Source organism: Amblyraja radiata, chromosome 1 (genome assembly GCF_010909765.2).
Source record: "Amblyraja radiata isolate CabotCenter1 chromosome 1, sAmbRad1.1.pri, whole genome shotgun sequence".
NCBI classification, from domain to species: Eukaryota; Metazoa; Chordata; class Chondrichthyes; order Rajiformes; family Rajidae; genus Amblyraja; species Amblyraja radiata.
Genome location: NC_045956.1, coordinates 62594352 through 62615547, shown reverse-complemented (window position 1 = coordinate 62615547; position 21196 = coordinate 62594352). Strand labels below are relative to the sequence as shown.

At 42.8% G+C, this 21196-nt stretch overlaps 1 protein-coding gene across 1 annotated transcript in view; it reads right to left on the bottom strand.

The window, feature by feature from the left end:
- The window catches only part of LOC116979242 (probable E3 ubiquitin-protein ligase HERC4), a 75954-nt gene that overhangs the window by 21248 nt on the left and 33510 nt on the right, over positions 1 to 21196 (bottom strand). Inside the window, exons 10-17 of the mRNA XM_033030875.1 lie at positions 20376 to 20500; positions 16153 to 16209; positions 14169 to 14274; positions 12734 to 12926; positions 10457 to 10614; positions 8162 to 8248; positions 4619 to 5866; positions 2624 to 2764 (exon numbers count right to left, since the gene is read on the bottom strand). Of these exons, the coding sequence (XP_032886766.1) occupies positions 2624 to 2764; positions 4619 to 5866; positions 8162 to 8248; positions 10457 to 10614; positions 12734 to 12926; positions 14169 to 14274; positions 16153 to 16209; positions 20376 to 20500 (2115 nt within the window). The remainder of the gene's footprint in view (positions 1 to 2623; positions 2765 to 4618; positions 5867 to 8161; positions 8249 to 10456; positions 10615 to 12733; positions 12927 to 14168; positions 14275 to 16152; positions 16210 to 20375; positions 20501 to 21196) is intronic.

Sequence of the window (21196 nt, the reverse complement as noted above, 5' to 3'; positions counted from 1 at the left end):
TTGTACAGAGCTTCAGCATTCCTGGACCAGTTCAGTTTATTGTCCAGGTACACTCCCAGGTATTTGTTATCCCTGGTAAGCTGCACATCCACACCATTGATGGAGTGTGGAAACAGGCCGTTCGGCCCAACTTGCCCACACTGGCCAACATGTACCATCTACACTGGTCCCACCTGCCTGCATTTGGCCCATATCCCTCTAAACCTGTCCTATCCACGCACCTGTCTAAATGCTTCTTTAACTCTGCGATAGATTTAACGTACCTGCCTCAACTACCTTCACCATACACCCACCACCCATTGTGTGAAAAAAGCTACCCCTCAGATTTCTTTTAAATCATTCCTCTCCTCACCTTAAATGTATGTTCTCTGACCCTCGATTCCTCTACTTTGGGCAAGAGACTCTGTGTGTCTACCTGATCTATTGGACAGGTTGGGATAGTGGCCTGAAAAGTAGCAGATAGAATACAGCGTAGCAAAGTGTAGAGTCATGCAGTAGGAATAAAGGCATAGACTATTTTCTAAATAGGCAAATAATTTAAAAATCGGAGGTGCAAAGGGACCTGAGAGTGTTGGTGCAGGATTCCCAAAAAGTTAATTTGCAGGTCGAATCAGTAGTGATGTAGGCAAATGCAATGCTAACATTTATTTCAGAATTAAATTTATTCGTAGAATACAAAGATGGGGATATAATGCTGAGGCTTTATAAGGCACTTGTCAGATTGCATCTGTGGTATTGTGAGCAGTTTTGTGCCACATATCTGAGGATGGATGTGCCGGCATTGGAGTGGGTCCAAAAGAGGTTTACGAGAATGATCCCAGAATGATTGTGTTAACATATGATGAGTGTTTGCACTGGGTCTCTACTCACTGGAATTTAGAAGAATGATCATTGAAACTGCCCGAATAGCGAAAGACCTGGATAGATTGAATGTAGAGAGGCTGATTCCACTAGTGGGAGTGTCTAGAACCAGAGGCCATAGCCTCAGAATAAAAGGATGTTCCTTTAGAAAGGTGATGAGGAGGAATTTATTTGGTCAGTGGGTGGTGAATCTGTGGAATTCGTTGCCAGACACGGCTATGGAGGCCAAGCTAATAAGTATTCTTAAGGTGGAGATTGACAGATTCTGATTAGTACGGGTGTCCGGGGTTATGGGGCGAAGGCAGGAGAATGGGGTTGAGAGGGAAAGATAGATCAGCAGTGATTGAATGGCAGTGTAGACTTCATGGGCTGAATAGTCTATAAGTCTGTCCCTGGAACTGATGAAGTTATGAAGCGGGGTGGAGTACAGGCATCAGTCTGCATGAAAGGTGGCAAAGTGGAAATGGTCGAGAGCTTCTAGTTCCAAGATGGAAACATCACCAACAATTTGACCTGGTCCAACCACAGTTATATTATGGCCTAGAGAGCACACCCACCTCCAGTTTAAATTCCATTTGGAATATTTTGGAGGACCAGGAAACCAAGAAACATCCTCAGAAGACATAAGGAAGTTTGACATGTCTCCAATGACTCGTTAATTTCTATGGATGCATTGTGAAAATGTTCCTATTTGGTCCTGACTACCATCTACCTCATTGGAGACTTTTGACTATCTGTAATTGGCGTTTACTGGATTTTATCTCACACTAAAACTTATTTCCTTTATCCTGTATCTATACTCTGAGGACAGCTAGATTGCAACAAAAAAGCTTTTCGTTGTATGTCAGTACACGTGACAATAAGCTAAGCTAAATTAAAAGAAACTAAACTGAACTATCAGAATACATCACAGCTTGGCTGGGCAACTGGGCATTTGAAACTAGCGAGTTCATATCTGGAACTGGCGAGTGGGATTAGAACATAGAACACTACAGCACAAGAACAGGCCTTTCAGCCCACAATGTCTGTGCCAAACATTATCTCCCTCCACAGAGTCGCACAGCGAGGAAACAGCCCCTTCAGCACTACTTGCCCACAGCAACCAACATGTCCCATCTACACTAGTCCCACCTGCCAGTGTTTGTCCTAAATCCCTTTAAACTGTCCTATCCATGTACCTGCCTAAATGTTTCTTAAACTTTGCGATAGTGCTTGCCTCAACTACCTCCTCCGTCAGCTCGACATACACCCACCACCCTTTGTGTGAAAAAGCTACCCCTCAGATTCCGATTAAATCTAACCTCCCTCACCTTAAACTGTCATCTGGTTCTCAGTCCCCCTACTCTGGGGAAGAGTCTCAGTGCGCCTACTCAATCTATTCATGATTTTATACACCTCTGTAAGATCATAACCCATTCTCCATTCTCTTCATATCCATGTATCCATCCAAAGGTCTTTTAAATGCCACTAACGTATCTGCTCCAATTACCACCTCTGCAGCACGTTCCATGCTCTCACCACCCTGTGTGCATTAAAATCACCCCGCATATCTCCCTTAAACTTTGGGCCAAATGCCGGCAAATAGGACCAGCTTTAATATGAATCTGAGGGGCAGCAGAGGGTGGTATGTATATGGAACGAGCTGCCAGAGGAGGTAGTTGAGGCAGGTACAGTAACAATATTTGAAAGGCATTTGGACAGGTACGTGGGTAGGAAAGGTTCAGAGGGAAACAGGACATGTCCACCATTCTGATTCCCTTACCCATTCCGGGAACCAAACAAGTCTGGATTCATCGTATTGCTTGAGGATCTTTGGTCGACTGCAAAATTCCTCGGCAATAACAGAGAAGAACTCCCGTGAAACTCCACCTTCGTCAATGGTGTGCTCACCTTTAAATATGACCTGAGAAGGTTGGAATGAATGGGAACAGTTAAATTTAAAATAATCTTATTTTCTTTCAGATTTGCAGCTTCTCAATTGTCTTCTCTTAAACCCTTTACACAACCACTGTGTATTTAATAAAAGACCTCTGATGGTTATCAAACAATATCTGACCCTCAGCTGCATAAAGAGATAGAGAGTAGAAACAAACAACTGCAGGTGCTGGTTAATACACAAAAGACACAAAGTGCTGGAATAACTCAGCAGGCCAGGCAACATCTATGGAGAACATGGGTCTCTGGAGAACAGGTGGACATAGGCGAGAGGAGGTTTTGTTTAGCAGATGGTTAGAACTGTCTTGGGAAAGCAGCCACCATAATCAATACATTGAAGGACATTCTTCAGCGGGTCTTTCACTCTTCTTCCCACTCCTGTCGGGCAGAAGACACAGAAGCTTGAAAGCAAACACCACTAGACTCAGGAACAGCTTCTACCCCTCTGTTATCAGACTCCTAAATGGTTCTCCGATTAGTTAAGGGGTAGTCATACTCTTCTAACCTACCTCCTAGTGGTCGCTATACTTTTTTCCTGTAACTTTTCAATGTAGGGGGGCAAAACAGACGTCCAGTGGTAGAGTTGCTGCCTCGCAGCACCAGAGGCCCAGGTTCGATCCTGACTATAGATGCTGGCTTAACGGAGTTTGTACGTTCACCCTGTGACCACATGGGTTTTCTCCAGGTGCTTCGGTTTCCTCTCACACTCCAAAGACGTAGAAGTTTGCAGGTTAATTGGCTTTGATAAGTTGTAAAATTGTCCCTAGTGTGTGTATGTTAGTGTACGGGATGATTGCTGGACAGTGTGGACAGAGTGGGCTGAAGGGCCTGTTTCCATGCAGTATCGATAAAGTCTAAACTGTAATACTATGACGCCGTAAAACTATATTTTGCATTCTGGTATTTTTCTATTTGTAGTACCTGCTGTACTTGTCCTCATGTATGGTATATCTGATTTGAATGGGTAGCACGCAGGTAAAAGCTTTTCACTTTGGTTCACACAACAATAATAAGCCAATAGCAACATGTCTTTACATAGTCATACAGCATCGAAACAGCCCCTTCAGCCGAACTTGACCACATCGACAAACATGTCCCATCTACACTAGACCCACATGAAATACAGAAAGATCCTCAAGCAATATGAATTACGGATACAGATTAATTTCTTCCCCAAGGAGGTGATTCCCTTTCATATGTTCTTGGAGCAGAATTGGGCCATTTGGCCCATCATGTCTACTCTGCCATTCAATCATGGCTGATCTATCTTTCTTTCTCAACCCCATTCTCCTATCTTCTCCCCATAACCTGTGACACCCTTCCTAATCAAGAATCTGTCAATCTTTGTCTTAAACATATCCATTGACTTGGCCTCCACAATTGCCTGTGGCAATGAGTTCCACGGATTCACCACCCTCTGACTAAAGAAATTTCTCCTCATCTCCTTTCTAAAGGTATTCCTTTTATTCTGAGGCTGTGCCCTCTGGTCCTAGACTCTCCCACTAGTGGAAACATTCTCTCCACATCCACTCTATCCAGGCCTTTCACTATTAGATAAGTTTCAATGAGGTCCCCCCTCATACTTCTTAAACTCCAGCAGATATGAGCCAGTGCCGTCAAACGCTTATCATATGTTAACCAAATTATTCCTAGGATCATTCTTGTAAACCTCCTTTTATTTTATTAGTACCATAGGGAATCTTAAACTTATTTTTAAGTAAAGTCAATTGTTATGTAAGCAGGAGAGAGATCGATTTACACACATCAAGCCCCCAGAAACAAAAATAAAAATGTGGTTTTTACGGGTAAATGCATATTTTACCCGAAAATAGTCACGCAATGCAGTTGCTTTTTTGGATCGTAGTTGTGTCAATGTGTTTTGAAGGATCTCTGTTCTGTTGATAAGTAGAAAATAGTAGTCATAGACGGCATCGTCATCATATCCAAAATAGTCATAGTCATCGTCATCCTCCCCTAAGTCCACTTCAGCAGTCGAATCATATTCAAAATCGTCCACATTGGAGTTCATGTCGATCTCACCAGATAACTCAAGGCTTAGTGCAGGGGCAGGAACGATCCCATTCGAGTCATTAGTGTTACCAGTAGACGTCTCAACAGTCCTGGCAGATGTATCCATGATTTCGGTCAATGGTTCTGGGTTCCGTGTAGAAATCTCAATCATCCCAGTAGATGTTTCAGTGCTCCCAGTAGATGTCTCAGTGTTCCCAGTAGATGTTTCAATGCTCCCATTATCTCCAGCTGAGGTTTCAATGATCTCAGTAAGTGAATCACTGATCCCAGTTGAGATTTCAATTATCCCAGTAGGTATCTCAGTAGCTGTTTCGGAGCTCCCATTTGGTACATCATTCATCCTGGGACATGGCTCAGTGTTCTCAGTCGATGTTTCAGTGCTCCCATTATCTCCAGCTGAGATTTCAATCATCCCAGTAGATATCTCAGTGTTCTCAGCGGATGTCTCGGTGCTTGCAGTCAAGACATCATTGATCTGAGTAGGGCCATTAGTGTTCCTCTGTGGGGCATCAACAATCCCGATAGGTTCGTCAGTTACACTTGGAGAAATATCAAATTCCAAACTATGATCAATCTCTGTGAATGTACTGTTCTGCATAGAGACTTCAATGTTTGCACTGGAAGCATCAAGAATACTGTTAGATGCATCAGTGTTTCCAGCTGAGAGATCAATGATCCCAGCAGATGCATTAGGGTTCCCAGTTGAGGCTTCAATGTCCCTTGTAGGTATGTCTGTGTTCTCATTTGAGACTTCTATGATTCCAGTAGATGTATCGGTATCTTCAGCTGATGCTTCAACAATCCCAGTAGATGTATCAGTATTTCCAGCAGAAGCCTCAACGATCCCGGTAGATGTATCAGTATCTCCAGCAGAAGCCTCAATGATTCCAGTGGATGTAACAGTATCTCCAGCAGAAGCAACAATGTTTTCAGTACATGCATCCATTTCTAAACCAGCAGATACGTTGATAATCCCAGCAGATGCATTAGTGCTGTTAATATTGCCCAATATTATACTGTAATCAGTGATATTCTCATTCTGCAAAAAATAAAACAACGTTAGAATTTTTTTTCTGAACAATCTAATGAAAAACCTTTAATTATACTGTAAACAGATCAATAGAATAAGACTTACACAAATACGCAGCTGACAGATTGTCTTGAAAATCTTAACTTTGGTTTCCATATTAAAAATACAAGGGTAGGGAATTAGTTCTAACAATGCTTTCTGTGGAAAAAAAAGGAAATTAACAAGTGAGGTTTGTACTTTTTCATTAATATTTGTGATTTTGACTGTCATCGTTTATACCAGTGCTTCTTAAACTGGTGAATGGTTCACCCAAGGATGAATGAAATTATTTTGGGGTGAATTAAACTAGAGGGGTGAAAGGGGGGTGAATGATTTAATTTATTCAGATATTATACACCAGGGAGAATGAGATGAAAATGACCAAATAACACAGGAAAATATAGTCAAGGGCGAATGAAATTTAGTGATAAAGACTCAAGGGTGAATGATACTGAAATCGTTTAAGAAGCACTGGATCTTAAGTTCATAAGTTCATTTATTGTCACATACACCAATTGGTGTAGTGAAATTCACTGACCAGGTCAGTCATACAATTTTAAAAAGCAACAGACTCAGAAAACACATTTTAACATAAACATCCAGCACAGTGACTCCTACACATTCCTCACTGCGATAGAAGGCGAAAATAAAGTTCCAAGTCCTTCTCTTGTTGTTCTTACTTAGTCGGGGGCCTCGAGCACGTTGACGGGACGGTCTTGAGTCCCGCAGCTGGCGGCTTTCGGCCCTCCACGTCGAGGCGTTCAGCTCCCGCATCAGCTCCCTCCCAGTTGCCAAATATTTGAACTCCCCTTCCCATTCCCACACTGACCTTTCTGTCCAGGGCCACCTCCATTGCCCAAGACAGTTCACACTTAAATTGGGGGAACAGCATCTCACATTTAGCTTGGGTAGCTTACAACCTAATGGTATGAATGTTGAATTCTCAAAATTTTAGGTACTTTCTACAAACACTCCACCGCACCCTCTCCCCCCCCCCCCCCCCCCCCCCCCCCGCGCCCCTCTCCCCCCGCCCCTCTCCCCCCGCCCCTCTCCCCCCCCCCTTCCTCCTCCTATACTCAGTTAACCAGTTCCACACTTCACAACGATGTATCCCTTTTGCGATCACACTGTCTCTAGCCAACAATCAGCCTATCAGGGAACCTCCCTGCCTGAGGTCATCTGTTGCCGGGGTTGATTTGTCCTGGTCTTTACTTGCTTCCAGTCAAAAAATGTCACATATCCATTTTCTCCAGAGATGCTGCCTGACTCACTGAGTTACTCCAGTACTTTGTGTCTATCTTTGGCATAAACCAGCATTTACAGTTTATTTTTATTGCATAGATGATGTTTTGATGGCGATTGATGATTGATGGAGTTGAGAGGACATAACTGGTAGGGATAGGGAGGGGAAGGGGCGGTGACGTGCTGAGCTCCTCCAGCACTTTGTTTTTTCCCCTCAAGATTCCAGCATCTGCAGTTCCTTATGTCTCCCTCCATAGACACTGTTTGCCCCACTGAGTTCCTCAAGTAAATTTGTACGTTCTTTTCGCTTTAACTTAATGTTTATAACTCGTTCAAAGTGCTGTATTGAAGAGATCTGAAATAAAGTGTAGGAAGGAACTGCAGATGCTGGTTTACACCAAACACAGAAACAAAATGCTGGAGTAACCCAACGGGTCAGGCAGCATCTCTGGAGAAAAGGAATTGGTGACGTTTCGGATTGAGACCCTTCTTCAGACTGAGGCCCAGGGGCGAGGGAAACTAGAGATATGAAAAGGTACAAAGAACAAATTAATGAAAAGTATTAAAAGAACAAATCAAAGCCAGCATTGAAAAGCTGATAATGAGGGGATATGAATGTTGAAATTAAGCAGGCTGACGGTGAAACTAGTAGGAAGTCTAGGGTGGGAAGGGGGGGGAGGGAAGAGCGAGGGAATGCAAGGGTTACCTGAAATTAGAGAAATCAGACTCATACCGCTGGGTTGTAAGCTTCCCAAGCGAAACATGAAGTGCTGTTCCTCCAATTTGCGTTTAGCCTCGTTCTGACAATGGAGGAGCTCCAGAACAGAAAGGTCAGTGTGGGAATGGGAGGAGGGGTTAAAGTGTTTGGCAACCGGGAGATCACAAAGGCCAAGGCGGACTGAGCGTAGGTGTTCAGTGAAACTATCGCCCAATCTGTGCTTGGTCTTGCCAATATACAGGAATCCACTCCTAGAAACGCCGATATATAGGAATAAATATTGGGCATCAGTTTTCTGAACTCACACAGTAGACACGTGTGTCACCAAAAACCTCTTGTGCACAGATGTAGAATTTGTTCTCCTGGTATTTAGGCTTTCTGGTGGAATTGACCTGTGAACAGAGAAATAAAAACTCTTACTTTATTAACATTTTAAATAACTTTTGTAAAGCGTGCAATTAGATTATCTTCAGTAGGCCCTTGGTGAATCCCATGCTAATGTTGACATCAAGAGGTGCATTTTGAGTTCCTTTTGAGTTTTGGTCATCCTGCTGTATGAAAGATGTTGTCAAGCTGGAAAGGGTGCAGAGAAGATTCATGAGGATGTTGCCAGGACTTGAGTGCCTGAGCTAAAGGGAGAGGTTGGGTAGGCTAGGACTTTATTACTTGGAGCACAGGAGGATGAGGGGTGATCTTATTGAGGTGTATAAAATCATGAGGGGAATAGATAGGGTAAATGCAGGTCTTTGAACCAGGATAGGGATATCAAGAATAAGAAGACAGTTTTAGGGTGAGAGGGGAAAGAGTTAATAAAAAACTGAGAAGTATCGTTTTCACTCAGAGGGCGGTGGGTATATGGAACGTGCTGCCAGAGGAGGTAGTTGAGGCAGGTACTATAAAAACATTTAAAAGACATTTGGACATGGATAGGAAAGGTTTAGAGGAATAGAGCCAAATGTGGGCAGGTGGGACGAGTGTAGGTGTTGCATCTTGGTTGGCATGGGTATGTTGGGCCGAAGGGCCTGCTTCAATGCTGCATAACTCAATGACTATTCAGTAATGGTTGTATAGCCATTGTATTAAATAACATTTAATGCATTGAAAGTTCCAGTAATCTATTCGACTAGAGTCCTGAGCTCTGCATCATTGATTCAAAAGATATAAATTCAAACCCCATCTAGGTAGATGAGGAAATTAAATTCAAATAAATAAAGTAACTTGGGCGTCACGGTGGTGCAGCGGTAGAATTGCTCCCTTACAGCGCTTGCCGCGCCGGAGACCCAGGTTCGATCCTGATTATGGGTGGTATCTGTATGGAATTTATACATTCTCTCCGTGACCTACTTGGGTTTTTTCTGAGATCTTCGGTTTCCTCCCACACTCCAAAGACGTACAGGTATGTAGGTAAATTGGCTTGGTAAATGTAAAAATAGTCCCTAGTGTGTGTAGGATAGTGTTAATACGTGGAGATTGCTGATCAGCGTGGACCCGATGGGCCGAAGGGCCTGTTTCCGCTCTGTATCTCCAAACTAAACTAAAAAACTAAACTAACAGAAATTATGGAATTTAAAATCTAAACCAAAAACTTTCAGAGATGGTGATGAAGGCTGTCAAAATATACAGCGGGATATATATCAATTGCAGAAATGGGTAGAGAAATGGCAGATGGAGTTTAATCCGAGCAAGGGTGAGGATTTGCAAAACCCTTTGCAGCATTGACATCCAGAGGGAACTTGGGAGTCCAAGGCGACAGCTCCCTGAAAGTTGCAACAGAGGTTGATTGGGTGGTTAAGAAGGCATATGGCATGGTTGCCTTCATTGGTTGGGGCTTTGTGTATAAGCATCAGGAAGTCATGTTGCTACTTTATAGGAAGGACTGCGTTGAGGCTGCATTTGGAACATTGTTTGCAAGGATGTGGAGGCTTTGAAGAGGGTGTGGAGGAGGTATACCAGAATGTTACCTGGGTTAGAGGGTATTTGCTACAATGACAGGTTGAACAAACTTGGATTGCTTTCTCTGGAGTGTCAAAGGCTATTAAGAGACCTGTTAGAAGTATATATAGTTATGAGAGGCATCGATAGAGTAGACAGTCAGAACTTTTTTCCCCAAGGTGGTAATGCCAAAGATTAGAGGGCACAGCTTTAAGGTGAGAGGGGCAGAATGTAAAGGAGATATGTGGGGTAAGTTTTTTTACACAGAGGGAGGTGGGTGCCTGGAACACACTGCCAGGGGTGGTGATGGAGGCAGATACGATAGTGGTGATGAAGAGGCTTTTAAATAGGCGCATAGATATGCAAGGAAAGGAGAGATATGGATCGCATGCAGGCAGAGGACATTAGTTTAACTTGGCATCATGTTCGGCCCAGACATTATAGGCTGAAGAGTCCCTCTCTGTGTTCTATGTTCTATGCTCTAATCTTAGTGGATTGTTGTAAAAATCCTTCTGGCATATTAATACTCCTGGGGGAGGGGGGGGGGGGAATCTGTTCTTCTGATATATGTGACTCTAGTCTGATTAGTTTGATTTAATTCCTCCTTTACTCAGTGGCCCAGCCATGGACAGTAAAAATCACCATTCCCTTACAGTGCTTGAACTTACCCTAAAAAGCCTCTGCAAAATAGCTAGACAACTGTGAAGTTCTTTAGGAAATGTCTCTTGCTTGCTAGAGGTCCCCTGAAGAAGGAAGTGGGATGCACTTCTGTACAAATTCACCAGTTTGTTGAAAAAAAATTCATTGAGGCTACTCCACCACGATTCTGGTTAAAAACAAAGAACAGGTCAGTAAGGTTCATATCAAGGGCTCCACAGTAGCTAGTAGAGTTGCTGCCTCACAGAGCTGGCGATCTGGGTTCGATCATGACCTCGGGTGCTGTTGGGGTAGAGTTTGCATGTAGTCGGGATGGAACCCGGGTCTCTGGCGCTGTAATGCAGCAACTCTACCGCTGCACCACCGTGCCGCTCTGAGTTCACCTCGGAAGGTAAAATTGAAGATGAATAGTTTGTAATATGTTTAACCGAAAAGGTTACATACTGCGGTAGCATGATGGGAAAAGAGGCCAACATAGTGAACAGGATGTTAGGAGTGGCAATGAATAGATTCATCAGGTGGTTAGATTCCACAACATAGTGAACTAAACGTAAAATATACATTGGAAGTTTTAAACCAGGCTGAGGACAATAACTAATTGGGAAATAGAGGTGTCCTTTATGGCATCCATTTATTAGATAAATGGAAGAATGTTTTATCCAGTAACAGGACACAGGAGGTTAAAGATAACAGACAGACAGACAGACAGACAGCAGCATATCGGACATCTCAGTGACTTGGGGTTACAAGATCGTGCCAGAACTGGGCAACTGTGTGCAGTTCCACAAGAGGATCTATTGTACTAATGTAAGGTATGGTCTGAAGAAGGGTCTCGACCCGAAACGTCACCCATTTCTTCTCTCCAGAGATGCTGCCTGACCCGCTGAGTTCCTCCAGCACTTTGTGTCTACCGTCGATTTAAACCAGCATCTGCAGTTCCTTCCTACACATGAGGTATGGTTTGGTTGGATAACGTGCAGAACAAGCTTTTCACTGTATCTCTGTACACGTGGCAATAGGATCATAAGAACATAAGTGATAGGAATAGAATTAGGCCATTCGGCCCATCACGTCTACTCCGCCATTCAATCATGGCTGATCTATCTCTCCCTCCTAACCCCATTCTCCTGCCTTCTCCCCATAACCTCTGACACCAATAAATAGACTAAACAGATAACAATGGGGAAAAACAAAAATGAAAGGCTGCAGACATTGATCAATTGATCCATAGGTGTAATATGCACATGTAGCCATTGTGTCGTGAGAATATAAAAATGCTGTGGGTGCTGCGAATCTTTGAAACACTTTGGATTCTCTCAGGTTGTTTTTCAATGCGTACTGGTGAGGCCATGAATAACCTGACTTGTTGGAGAAATTCATCTCTTGCTCTAAGAGATGTTCTTTGTGTCTGTTCCTATCTGTGCCGCAATGAAGAGGGCAACTGGGCCTCACATGTAAACCAGATTAGGGTACATTGAACACAAAATTCTCTCTGAATCCCTCTGCAGAGTGCTACACTGTTTCTGTTTAATGTCAGAATTCCAGCATCCACACAATTTATTCTTGCATAGAAAATAGAAAGGGACAGCACAGCAACAGGCCCTTCAACCTGCAATGTCTGTGCCGAACATGATGCTAAAATAAACTAACCTCATCTGCCTGCGCATGATCTACATCTCTCCATTTCCTGCATATCCATGTGCCTATTAAAAGCCGCTTAAACATCGTATCTGCGGAGCTTACACAGTACGTTCTCCCTGTGGTTTCTTCATGGGTTTCTCCCGGTGCTCCGGTTTCCTCCCACACTCCAAAGATGTAGAGGTTTGTAAGTCTGTAAAGTGTCCCTAGTGTGTACAATAGTGCTAGTCTACGGGGTGATTGTTGGTCGGGGTGGACTCGGTGGCTGAAGGGCCTGTTTCCACACTGTATCTCTAAAGTCTCACCTCAGCCTCCGACGCTCCAGAGCAAACCATAAGACCATAAATAAGGCCATTCTGCCCACTGTCTGCTCCGCCATTCGATCATGGCTGATCGTTTTTCCCTCATTCTCCCGCCTTCTCCCCGTAAACCTTTGACGCCAAACAATCTGTCCAACCTCTCCTTGTAGCTAATACCGCCTATATCCATGCAGTATTCTGGTAAACCTCCTCTACACCCTCTCCAAAGCCTCCACATCTTTCCTGTAATGGGGCGACCAGAACTGCATGCAGTACTCCAAATACGGGATAACCACGCATCAACATTTCCTGGGCCTCACATTGTGTTGGGAGAATTCCTTGTGCTCATACCAAGTATCTGCAGTTGGCTTTCTTCCAGAGCCACTATGGCTGTACTCAGAAGACCTGCAAGTTTCACTGAGTTGTTCTCCTCCATCTGGATATCTATGAGTTCTGGCAGAACAAGATAGACTCGAAGAGCTTCCACACCAGCAGGAGACTTGGTCAAGGAGGGAATTAGAATTTCCTCCACTGTGGTCGTGACCTAAAAATCAATGAGTATGATTAATGTATCATCGTTAAAAATAATATATATTTATATAGCAACGTAATTCAAGAAAATGTCCTTACAAAATTCATACAAAAGTTGATGTGGATCCATAAAGAACAGAAGAGTCGAGGAGCTCAAGTATATAGTTCACTGAAAATGATGTCACAGGTAGATAGGGTAGTGTAGAAGGTTTTTGGCACGTTGGCCTTCGTCAGTCAGGGAATTGAAAATAGACACAAAATGCTGGAGTAATTCAGTGGGTCAGGCAGCATCTCTGGAGAAAAGAAGTAGGTGACATTTCGGGTCGAGACCCTTCTTCAAACAAGTCCGAAGAAGGGTGTCAACCCGAAACATCACTTATTTGTTTTCTCTAGAGATGCTGTCTGACCCTCTGAGCTAATCCGTATTTTTGTGTCTATCTTCGGTTTAAACCAGCATCTGCAGTTCCTTCCAACACACACATTGGTTATAGAAGATAGACACGAAATGATGGTGTAACTCAGCGGGTCATGCAGCAACTCTGGAGAAAAAGAAAAGGTGATGTTTTGGGTCAGAACCCTTCTTCAGACTGAAAGTAGAGGTGGGGTGGGGAATAAACTGGAGATGGGAAAATAAGTTGGGATGTCATATTAAAGTTGTGCAAGATAATGGTGAGGCTGCACTTGGAGTATTGTGTTCAAATTTGATCACCCTGCTAATAGGAAGATGCTATTAGCTGGAAAGAGTGCAGAGAAGATTTAAATTGATTTTGCCAGGACTTGATGGCCTGAGCTATAGGGAAAGGCTGAGTAGGCTGGGATTTTATTCCTTGGAGTGTGTAACGCTGATGGATAATCTTATAAAGGGGTATAAAATCATGAGGGAATAGATAGGGTGAATGCACAGACTTTTGCGCAGGGTACAAGAATCAAGAACTCGAAGACATCAGTTTAAGCTGTGGAGAGTGGAAAAGTTTAATTGAAACCTGAGGGGCAATGTTTTCACACAGAGGGAGGAGGGTATAGGGAACGAGTTACCAGAGGATGTAGTGAAGTCTGCTATAATAATAACATTAAAAAGACATTTGGATAGAAACATGGATAGGAAAGGTTTAGAGGAATATGGACTAAACATGGACGAATGGGATGAGCTGAGTTGGGGCATCTTGGTCGCTATGGATGGGTTGGGATAAAGGCCTGTAGGACTCTATGAGTTGTTCTTTTCAGGTGCAGTGATTGATTCAATCGTTACAATTACCTCTTGCAAAAGTATGGGATTTTTTCCCAGTTTCTCGAACCAGAGACTTGCAGCTGACAGGTCGACTCCTGAGGTTTCTCTGCCTGTTTTGAAATGCTCATCCCCACTGTAAGAAGAAAATATACCATTAACTTTACACAAGAGTTGATAGTTTAGGGTAGATTCTGGTTGGGATGATTCAGCACGGAGTATAGGAAGGAGAACTTAGTGACATTGTGACAGGACAATAACCACTCCCTCAATGTCAGCAAGATGAAGGAGCAAGTTATTAACTTCAGGAAGCATGGTGAAGTACATGCCCCAATCAGCATCAATGGTGCGGATGTGGAAATGGTTGAGAACTTCACGTTCCTTGGTGATAATATCACCATGATTTGTTGTGGACCAACCACATAGATGTAGCTATGTTACAAAATTTGAGATTTTAAAAATCAAGTCTGCAATTTCTCCCATCAGATAAAGCATAAAATGAAGTTTAATTTGACACCTAATTCACTTTCATATCTTCAGTATTAAAAAGGTTATGGCCATTTTCATTCTCGGAAATTAGCATCTTGTTCCCTATTGCTTTTCCATTGACTTAACACAAAAGCTGTGATCGAGGACAGTCAAAAGCCCATAACTTTCTTAAAAATTAAGAGAATTCAATGAAAATTTCAGTTATTATAGATTGAAGCATTCTGAAACAAATATGAAACAATATTACTTGGATGACCTGAAATTAAAGCATATAATTAGTTAGTTACCCAATTGTAGCTAATTACAAAATTCAATTACTAGATCTAAACATCTATCCATTTCTTAAGAAAAGGTTAACATTTTTAAAAAGCCTAAGTGTCCAAATAACATTCACACAAGAATTCACAATATAACATGATTTTTAAATATCAGTCATGAATTTATAGGCCAAATGGAAGGAATTTAGTGTTTAATTCCTGTAAATTAATGGGCATTTAAATCATCTTGCAAGTGGGATTTTGTGGAACGCGCTGGTTTGGAACGTTGCAGTTGGAGTGAATTTAAACCCCATATCGACTAGAAAAACACTGCCGGTTCGTATATTTACATAATTACTTTTCGCAACGTGAAATTTTGATTAAAGGCATCCTAAGATGCAAGTTTATATGAAAAAATAAACGGCATAACTTGCCTTGTCCCCTACGTGAGATCCGTCCCGTTGTCGGCATTGACGGCATTTGAAGATGATTTTAATTTTACTCCAACAATTAAATTATCCAGCGCTAATTTTAATAAAACGGCAGTCTAAGCGATTTTTCTTTAGCAACTAAACAGCCTGGCAGAGAACGATTTGAATAGGCTGCAGAAAAATCGCATTTTAAACCCGCCCCCCTCTCAAAGGCGCCAAAGTCGCGCACACGGGCAGTAGCAGAACTGCAGCGCCGCTGAAGGTAAGTTTTGTAACATACCTAATAGATGCGACACCCAAGAAAACACACCAACACCTCCACTTGCTGCTGTGACTGACAAAATTTGGCACATCTTCAATGACTTTTACAAACATCCACAGAAGCACCTTGGAAAGCACACTGTCAGGTTGCACCACAGATTGCTTTGGGAACAGCTTTGCCCAAGACCTACAATTAACCTACAAACCCGTTTTTGGGATGTGGGAGGAAATTGGAGGAAATCCATGCAATCATAAGGAGAACGTGCAAACTCCACACAGGCTGCACCCAAGGTCAGGATCGAACCTGGGTCTCTGCCGCTGTGAGGCAGCGGCTTTTCAGCACCATTGTTGATTGCTATCTCTCTGCTCTATTTAACCTTCATCCTTAATAAAAACATAAGAGATAAAGCAGGCCATTCAGCCACACAAACCTTCCTTACTCTGAACCCAGATCCCTGGAGCTGTGAGGGAGCAGCACTACCTGCTGTGCTGAGCCTACATCTCCGCATCATACACCTGCTCTTGGTGAATATATTTCCATGTTCCCACCCTCCATCCAAAACTCTTTACTCTTACCTGACTTCCAAGAAGCTCCCGTTGAGGCATTCAGCGGAGAAAATGTGACCAATCTCCCTGGAAAAAAGTGGACACTGTTTATTGAGATCAATGTCAGATGTGGTTATGGCTTAGTCTTTCAATCAAAGAGTGATAAATGCAAACCAGAAAATATAACAGGATGGAACTTTGATTTTGCATCAAAATGCAGTCCTGACCTTCCACCTACCTCACTGGAAACCTATGAACTATCTTTAATCGACCGAAAACATCACCTATTCCTTTTCTCCAGAGATGCTGCCTGACCCACTGAGTTACTTCAGCATTCTGTGTCTATCTTCGATGTAAACCAGCATCTGCAGTTCCTTCGTAAACTGTTAAACTGAGTTATTTTGTCAATCTAAAGTCAACTTGACTCAAACACTTGTAGCTGTTGAAATCTATTCTTTATTCAGCTGAGTCTCTTGAACCTTCCAACACAGAGCTGATGCTCTGGGGCAGGTCCAGAGAGGAGTAACTTTGATAGAACTCATGTCATTAATATAGGTATTAAACATTTCAGATACAGAGGGTATGACAAGCCAGTAACCAATCATCTGAGTCCTTCTGATGATTTACAACATCAGTCACATGATCCCCCTTCCCTGGCCTCATTACAACCTTTGTTTGCCTGTGGTATAACTTTGCTTTAGAATTATTTTATTTCAACACAGCAAAACCCCAGTAGGCTCAATTATCAATGACCACTCCTCAAAATATAAGATACATACTAGCCTAAGTGGGACCCGTTGGGTCCCAGCATCACACGGGAGGGCTGGTCACCAACACAATATTCCACCTCTCCACCAATTCCAATATTGCTCGCCAGTGGGGGGCTGTCTATTGCGCCAGTATGGGTGTTGCGGGCCGAAGGTACTGGTTTCCAGAGGGCTAGTATAGACATTGTGGGCTGAATGGATTCTTGGACTGACATCCAACTGTTGCAACTATTTTTAAAAAGCCAAGCCAAGGCAAACAATTGGGCTGCAGCCACCTGACAACCAAAATTCATTTTGTGAACACAAACTTGTTAAAAAGGTGAGGCAAACAATTGGGCTGCAGCCACCTGACAACCAAAATTCATTTTGTGAACTCAAACTTGTTAAAAAGGCGAGGCAAACATTTGGGCTGCAGCCACCTGACAACCAAAATTCATTTTGTGAACACAAGCTTTTAAAAAAGGCGAGGCAAACAATTGGGCTGCAGCCACCTGACAACCAAAATTCATTTTGTGAACACAAACTTGTTAAAAAGGCGAGGCAAACAATTGGGCTGCAGCCATCTGACAACCAAAATTCATTTTGTGAACACAAACTTGTTAAAAAGGCGAGGCAAACAATTGGGCTGCAGCCACCTGACAACCAAAATTCATTTTGTGAACACAAACTTTTTAAAAAGGCGAGGCAAACAATTGGGCTGCAGCCACTTTACAATCGCATCGAGGGGACTCACCGTGGAGTAGATGTGCGTTCAGTGTTATTCACAGCTCAGAGAGCCGTGACCCTCTCGGTTCCTGGGTCTGGCAGAGACTGAGTGAGGCACTACACTTATGGGTTTTATAGTCCCTCCCCCTGCCGCCAGCGGGGGCAGCAGAGAGAATGGGAAATGTTTTAAAAACATTAATATCTCTCTGATTTTTCATCGATGGAAAAAATCCTCTGGTCCCGGAAAGCAGAGGGGGGCTCTGAGCGAGGTAGCCAAAAATGACGGCCGTTGGTGGCGGCGTTCTCTCGGAAATTGCAGCACAGTGGGCCAAAAGCGGTCAAGATCAGGCTTTTAGTAATATAGATGTAACACAATGATCACACAAGAAACACTTTCCATACCAAAAAGAAAGATATTTCTATAAATCTAAACATTTCCTATAAGTCTAATGTTTACATTCCTACTGAGACAATACATTTCATAAATTGTTTCATTATAATTTTACACAGTTTGAAATACTATTGCCTATGTCTTTAAAACATTAATTATATAAGTTTGCTGAATTTTCTAAGTTCAAAACCCATACACCTCATACATGGGTCGTAAATCTGTCAACTCAATTAATAAGTGTTTGGTGCCAGGATACAACTCAATTCTAATTTGTAGCGCCTTTCCCTGCTATCTGGACACTGGATTTCCAATCTCATGTACAAGGCAGAACACAAGGGAGATTTACAACTCAAATCATTACATCAGAATTACATCTGCTTCTTCGACTTCCTATAAACATATCCATCAATCAAATTCTCTTCTTCTCCAAGCAACTGCTCCCCTTCACATACATCCTATTCCTTATCACAATCTCATTATAATTTAACATATCCAAGGCTAACTACAGGGTCTATTATCTCTCAGCCTTGAATTCTGTCTCAAACTCAGCATAACCCTCACAGCTTAAGAATGTGCCATAGAGAGAGCAGTTGACCTCTGGCCTAAGAAGAGGCCCCTATTCAGCTATCCATTCTTCAACACAAAGTCATATCAAATACAATTTCCTCCAGTGTTATAATTGCCTCAAATCAATAAACTAAGCTTGACTCATCCTTCCCTATGTGTATATGCTTCATTGCACTTTATTTTGTCAGGAAAACCTTAAGCTTTTCTTTTGCAAATTACCTAGTTTATATAAAAGTCACTATCCGAGCGGTTCTATTCATATAATATTTCCTCAAAACTAAACTAAATCCAAGCTCTCTCCCATTCCCGATAACAGATATCAAATTCTGACCTCCTGAGCATTCTGAATATTGAGAACAGAACTCATGAAATCACGTGTACCTTTATAAGACTTTGGTTAGTCTGCTTTTGGAGTATCGCATGCAGTTCTGGTCACACCATTACAAGAAGTCCAGTACGTGGAGGCTTTGGTGTGGGTGCAGAAGAGGTTTACCAGAATGTTGCATGGATTAGAGGGCATTAGCAATAAGAAGCGGTTGGACAAATTTGGATTGTTTTCTCTGGAGTTGGGGAGGTTTTGGGGGAGACCTGATAGAAGTTTATAAAATAATGAAACGTTCTGACTGTCCACTTTGTCTATGCCTCTCATAATCTTATATCAGGTCTATCACTGCATAGATAGAATAAAGATACCGTGGGGACAGAAGAGGGAGAGAGATACTTCTATCAGGTTTCCCCCTCAATCTTTGACTCTCCAGAGTAACCATTCCAATTGTGTCCGACCATTCCCTGTAGCTAATATCCCCTACTCCAGGCATTATTCAGGTCAACCTCCTGCATCCTCTCCAAAGTCTCAACATCCATCCTGTAATGGGGGCATTCAGAACTGCACGCATTAACCCCAAATGCAGCCTAACCAACGTCTTACAAAGCTGCATCATGACTTCCTGACTCTTATACAAATGCCTCAACCAATGAAGGTAAACATACTATATGCCTTCTTTACCACTCTATTCACCAGACTTGCCACTTTCAGGAATCTGTGGACCTGGACCCAAAGATCCACTCTGGGATCTGTCAAGAGTCTTGCCAATCAACTGTATACCTTCCCCTTACATTCCCCTCGCACTTGCTCAGATTAAACTCCATCTGCCATTTCTTCGCTCATTGTTGTAGCTGATCTCTATCCCATTGACAGCCTAATTCATTTCAAATATTCTGATGAAAGGCCATTGACTTGTAATGTTAACTCTGTTTCTCCCTCCACAGACACTGCATGTCCTGTTGGGTCATTCTGGCATTATCTAATTTTACCTCAGATCTTCTGACCCTACAGTATCTTGTTTCTATCTATGAGTATGGTTGTCCAATTTTTTGCTTCAGAGATACAGCATGGAAACAGACTCTACAGCCCACCAATTCCATGCTGACCATTGATCATTTATTCATGTGTAGTCTTTTCTTTGACTGGAGAGCATGCAAACAAAAACGTTTCACTGTACATTGGTACACATGACAATAATAAACAAAACTAAACTAAACTCTTCCATGTTATCTCACTTTCTCATTCACCCCCTACATGCTAGGGGCAATTTACAGTGGCCAATTAACCTACTCGTCTTTGGACTGTGAGCGGAAACCAGAGAACATGGAGGAAAAGCACACGGTCACAGGGAGAATGTGCAAACTCCACACAGGCAGCACCCGTAGCCAGGATCGAAACCGGGTCTCTGACGCTGTAAGGCGGCAGCTGTACAGCCATGTCACTGTGCCGCCCCTAAACCAATGTGAGCCACATTTAATATGAAGAAAGTCACACTCACTCTTTGATGTCCTTCTGTAGCTCCCCATTATCCAGAATGCTCCAGGTGTTCCAGAATGAGTCTTCAGCCATGACAATTCTCCTTAGAGGATTGAATGAAGACTGGTAGTCAGCAGAGTGTGAGGCCTACAATGAGCAAAGGAAACCAAGGAAGCTAGCTTGCTCCGGAAACTCCAAATAACCGCACAGAAATTCACCATTATTAAGGCACAATATGTGGTCTTATATTGAAAATCACCAGATAATCCTTATACCGCATATCACCAGATTTTGTTTGGTTTAGTTTAGTTTACTCCAAAGATTTACTATGTGATAGGAACCTGCGGGGTAGATATTTCACACGGAGGTTGGTGGGTATATGAAACCAGCTGCCAGAGGAGGTACTGGCTGGCTAAATGCCTCTTGAACGTAGTGATTGTATCTGATTCCACCACCTCCTCTGGCAGCAAGTTTAGAGCGGCAAGTTTAAAACATTGGTGAGGCCACATTTAGAGTATTGTGTTCAGTTTGGGGCACCATGTTATAGGACAGATGTTGTCAAGCTGGAAATAGTGCATTGCCAGGACTCGAGGGCCTGAGCCATAGGGAGAGATTGAGTGGACTAGGATGCTATTCCTTGGAGCGCAGGAGGATGAGGGGTGATCTTATACTGTAGTAGTGTACAAAGTCATGAGAGGAATAAATCGGGTGGATGTGTAGCGTCTCTTGGCCAGAGCTGGGGAATTGTGATCCAAAAGAGATACGTTTAATGTGAGGGGGAAAGATTTAATATGAACCTGAGGGGCCACTTTTTTTACAGCGGGTGTATGTGGGTGGGGGGGG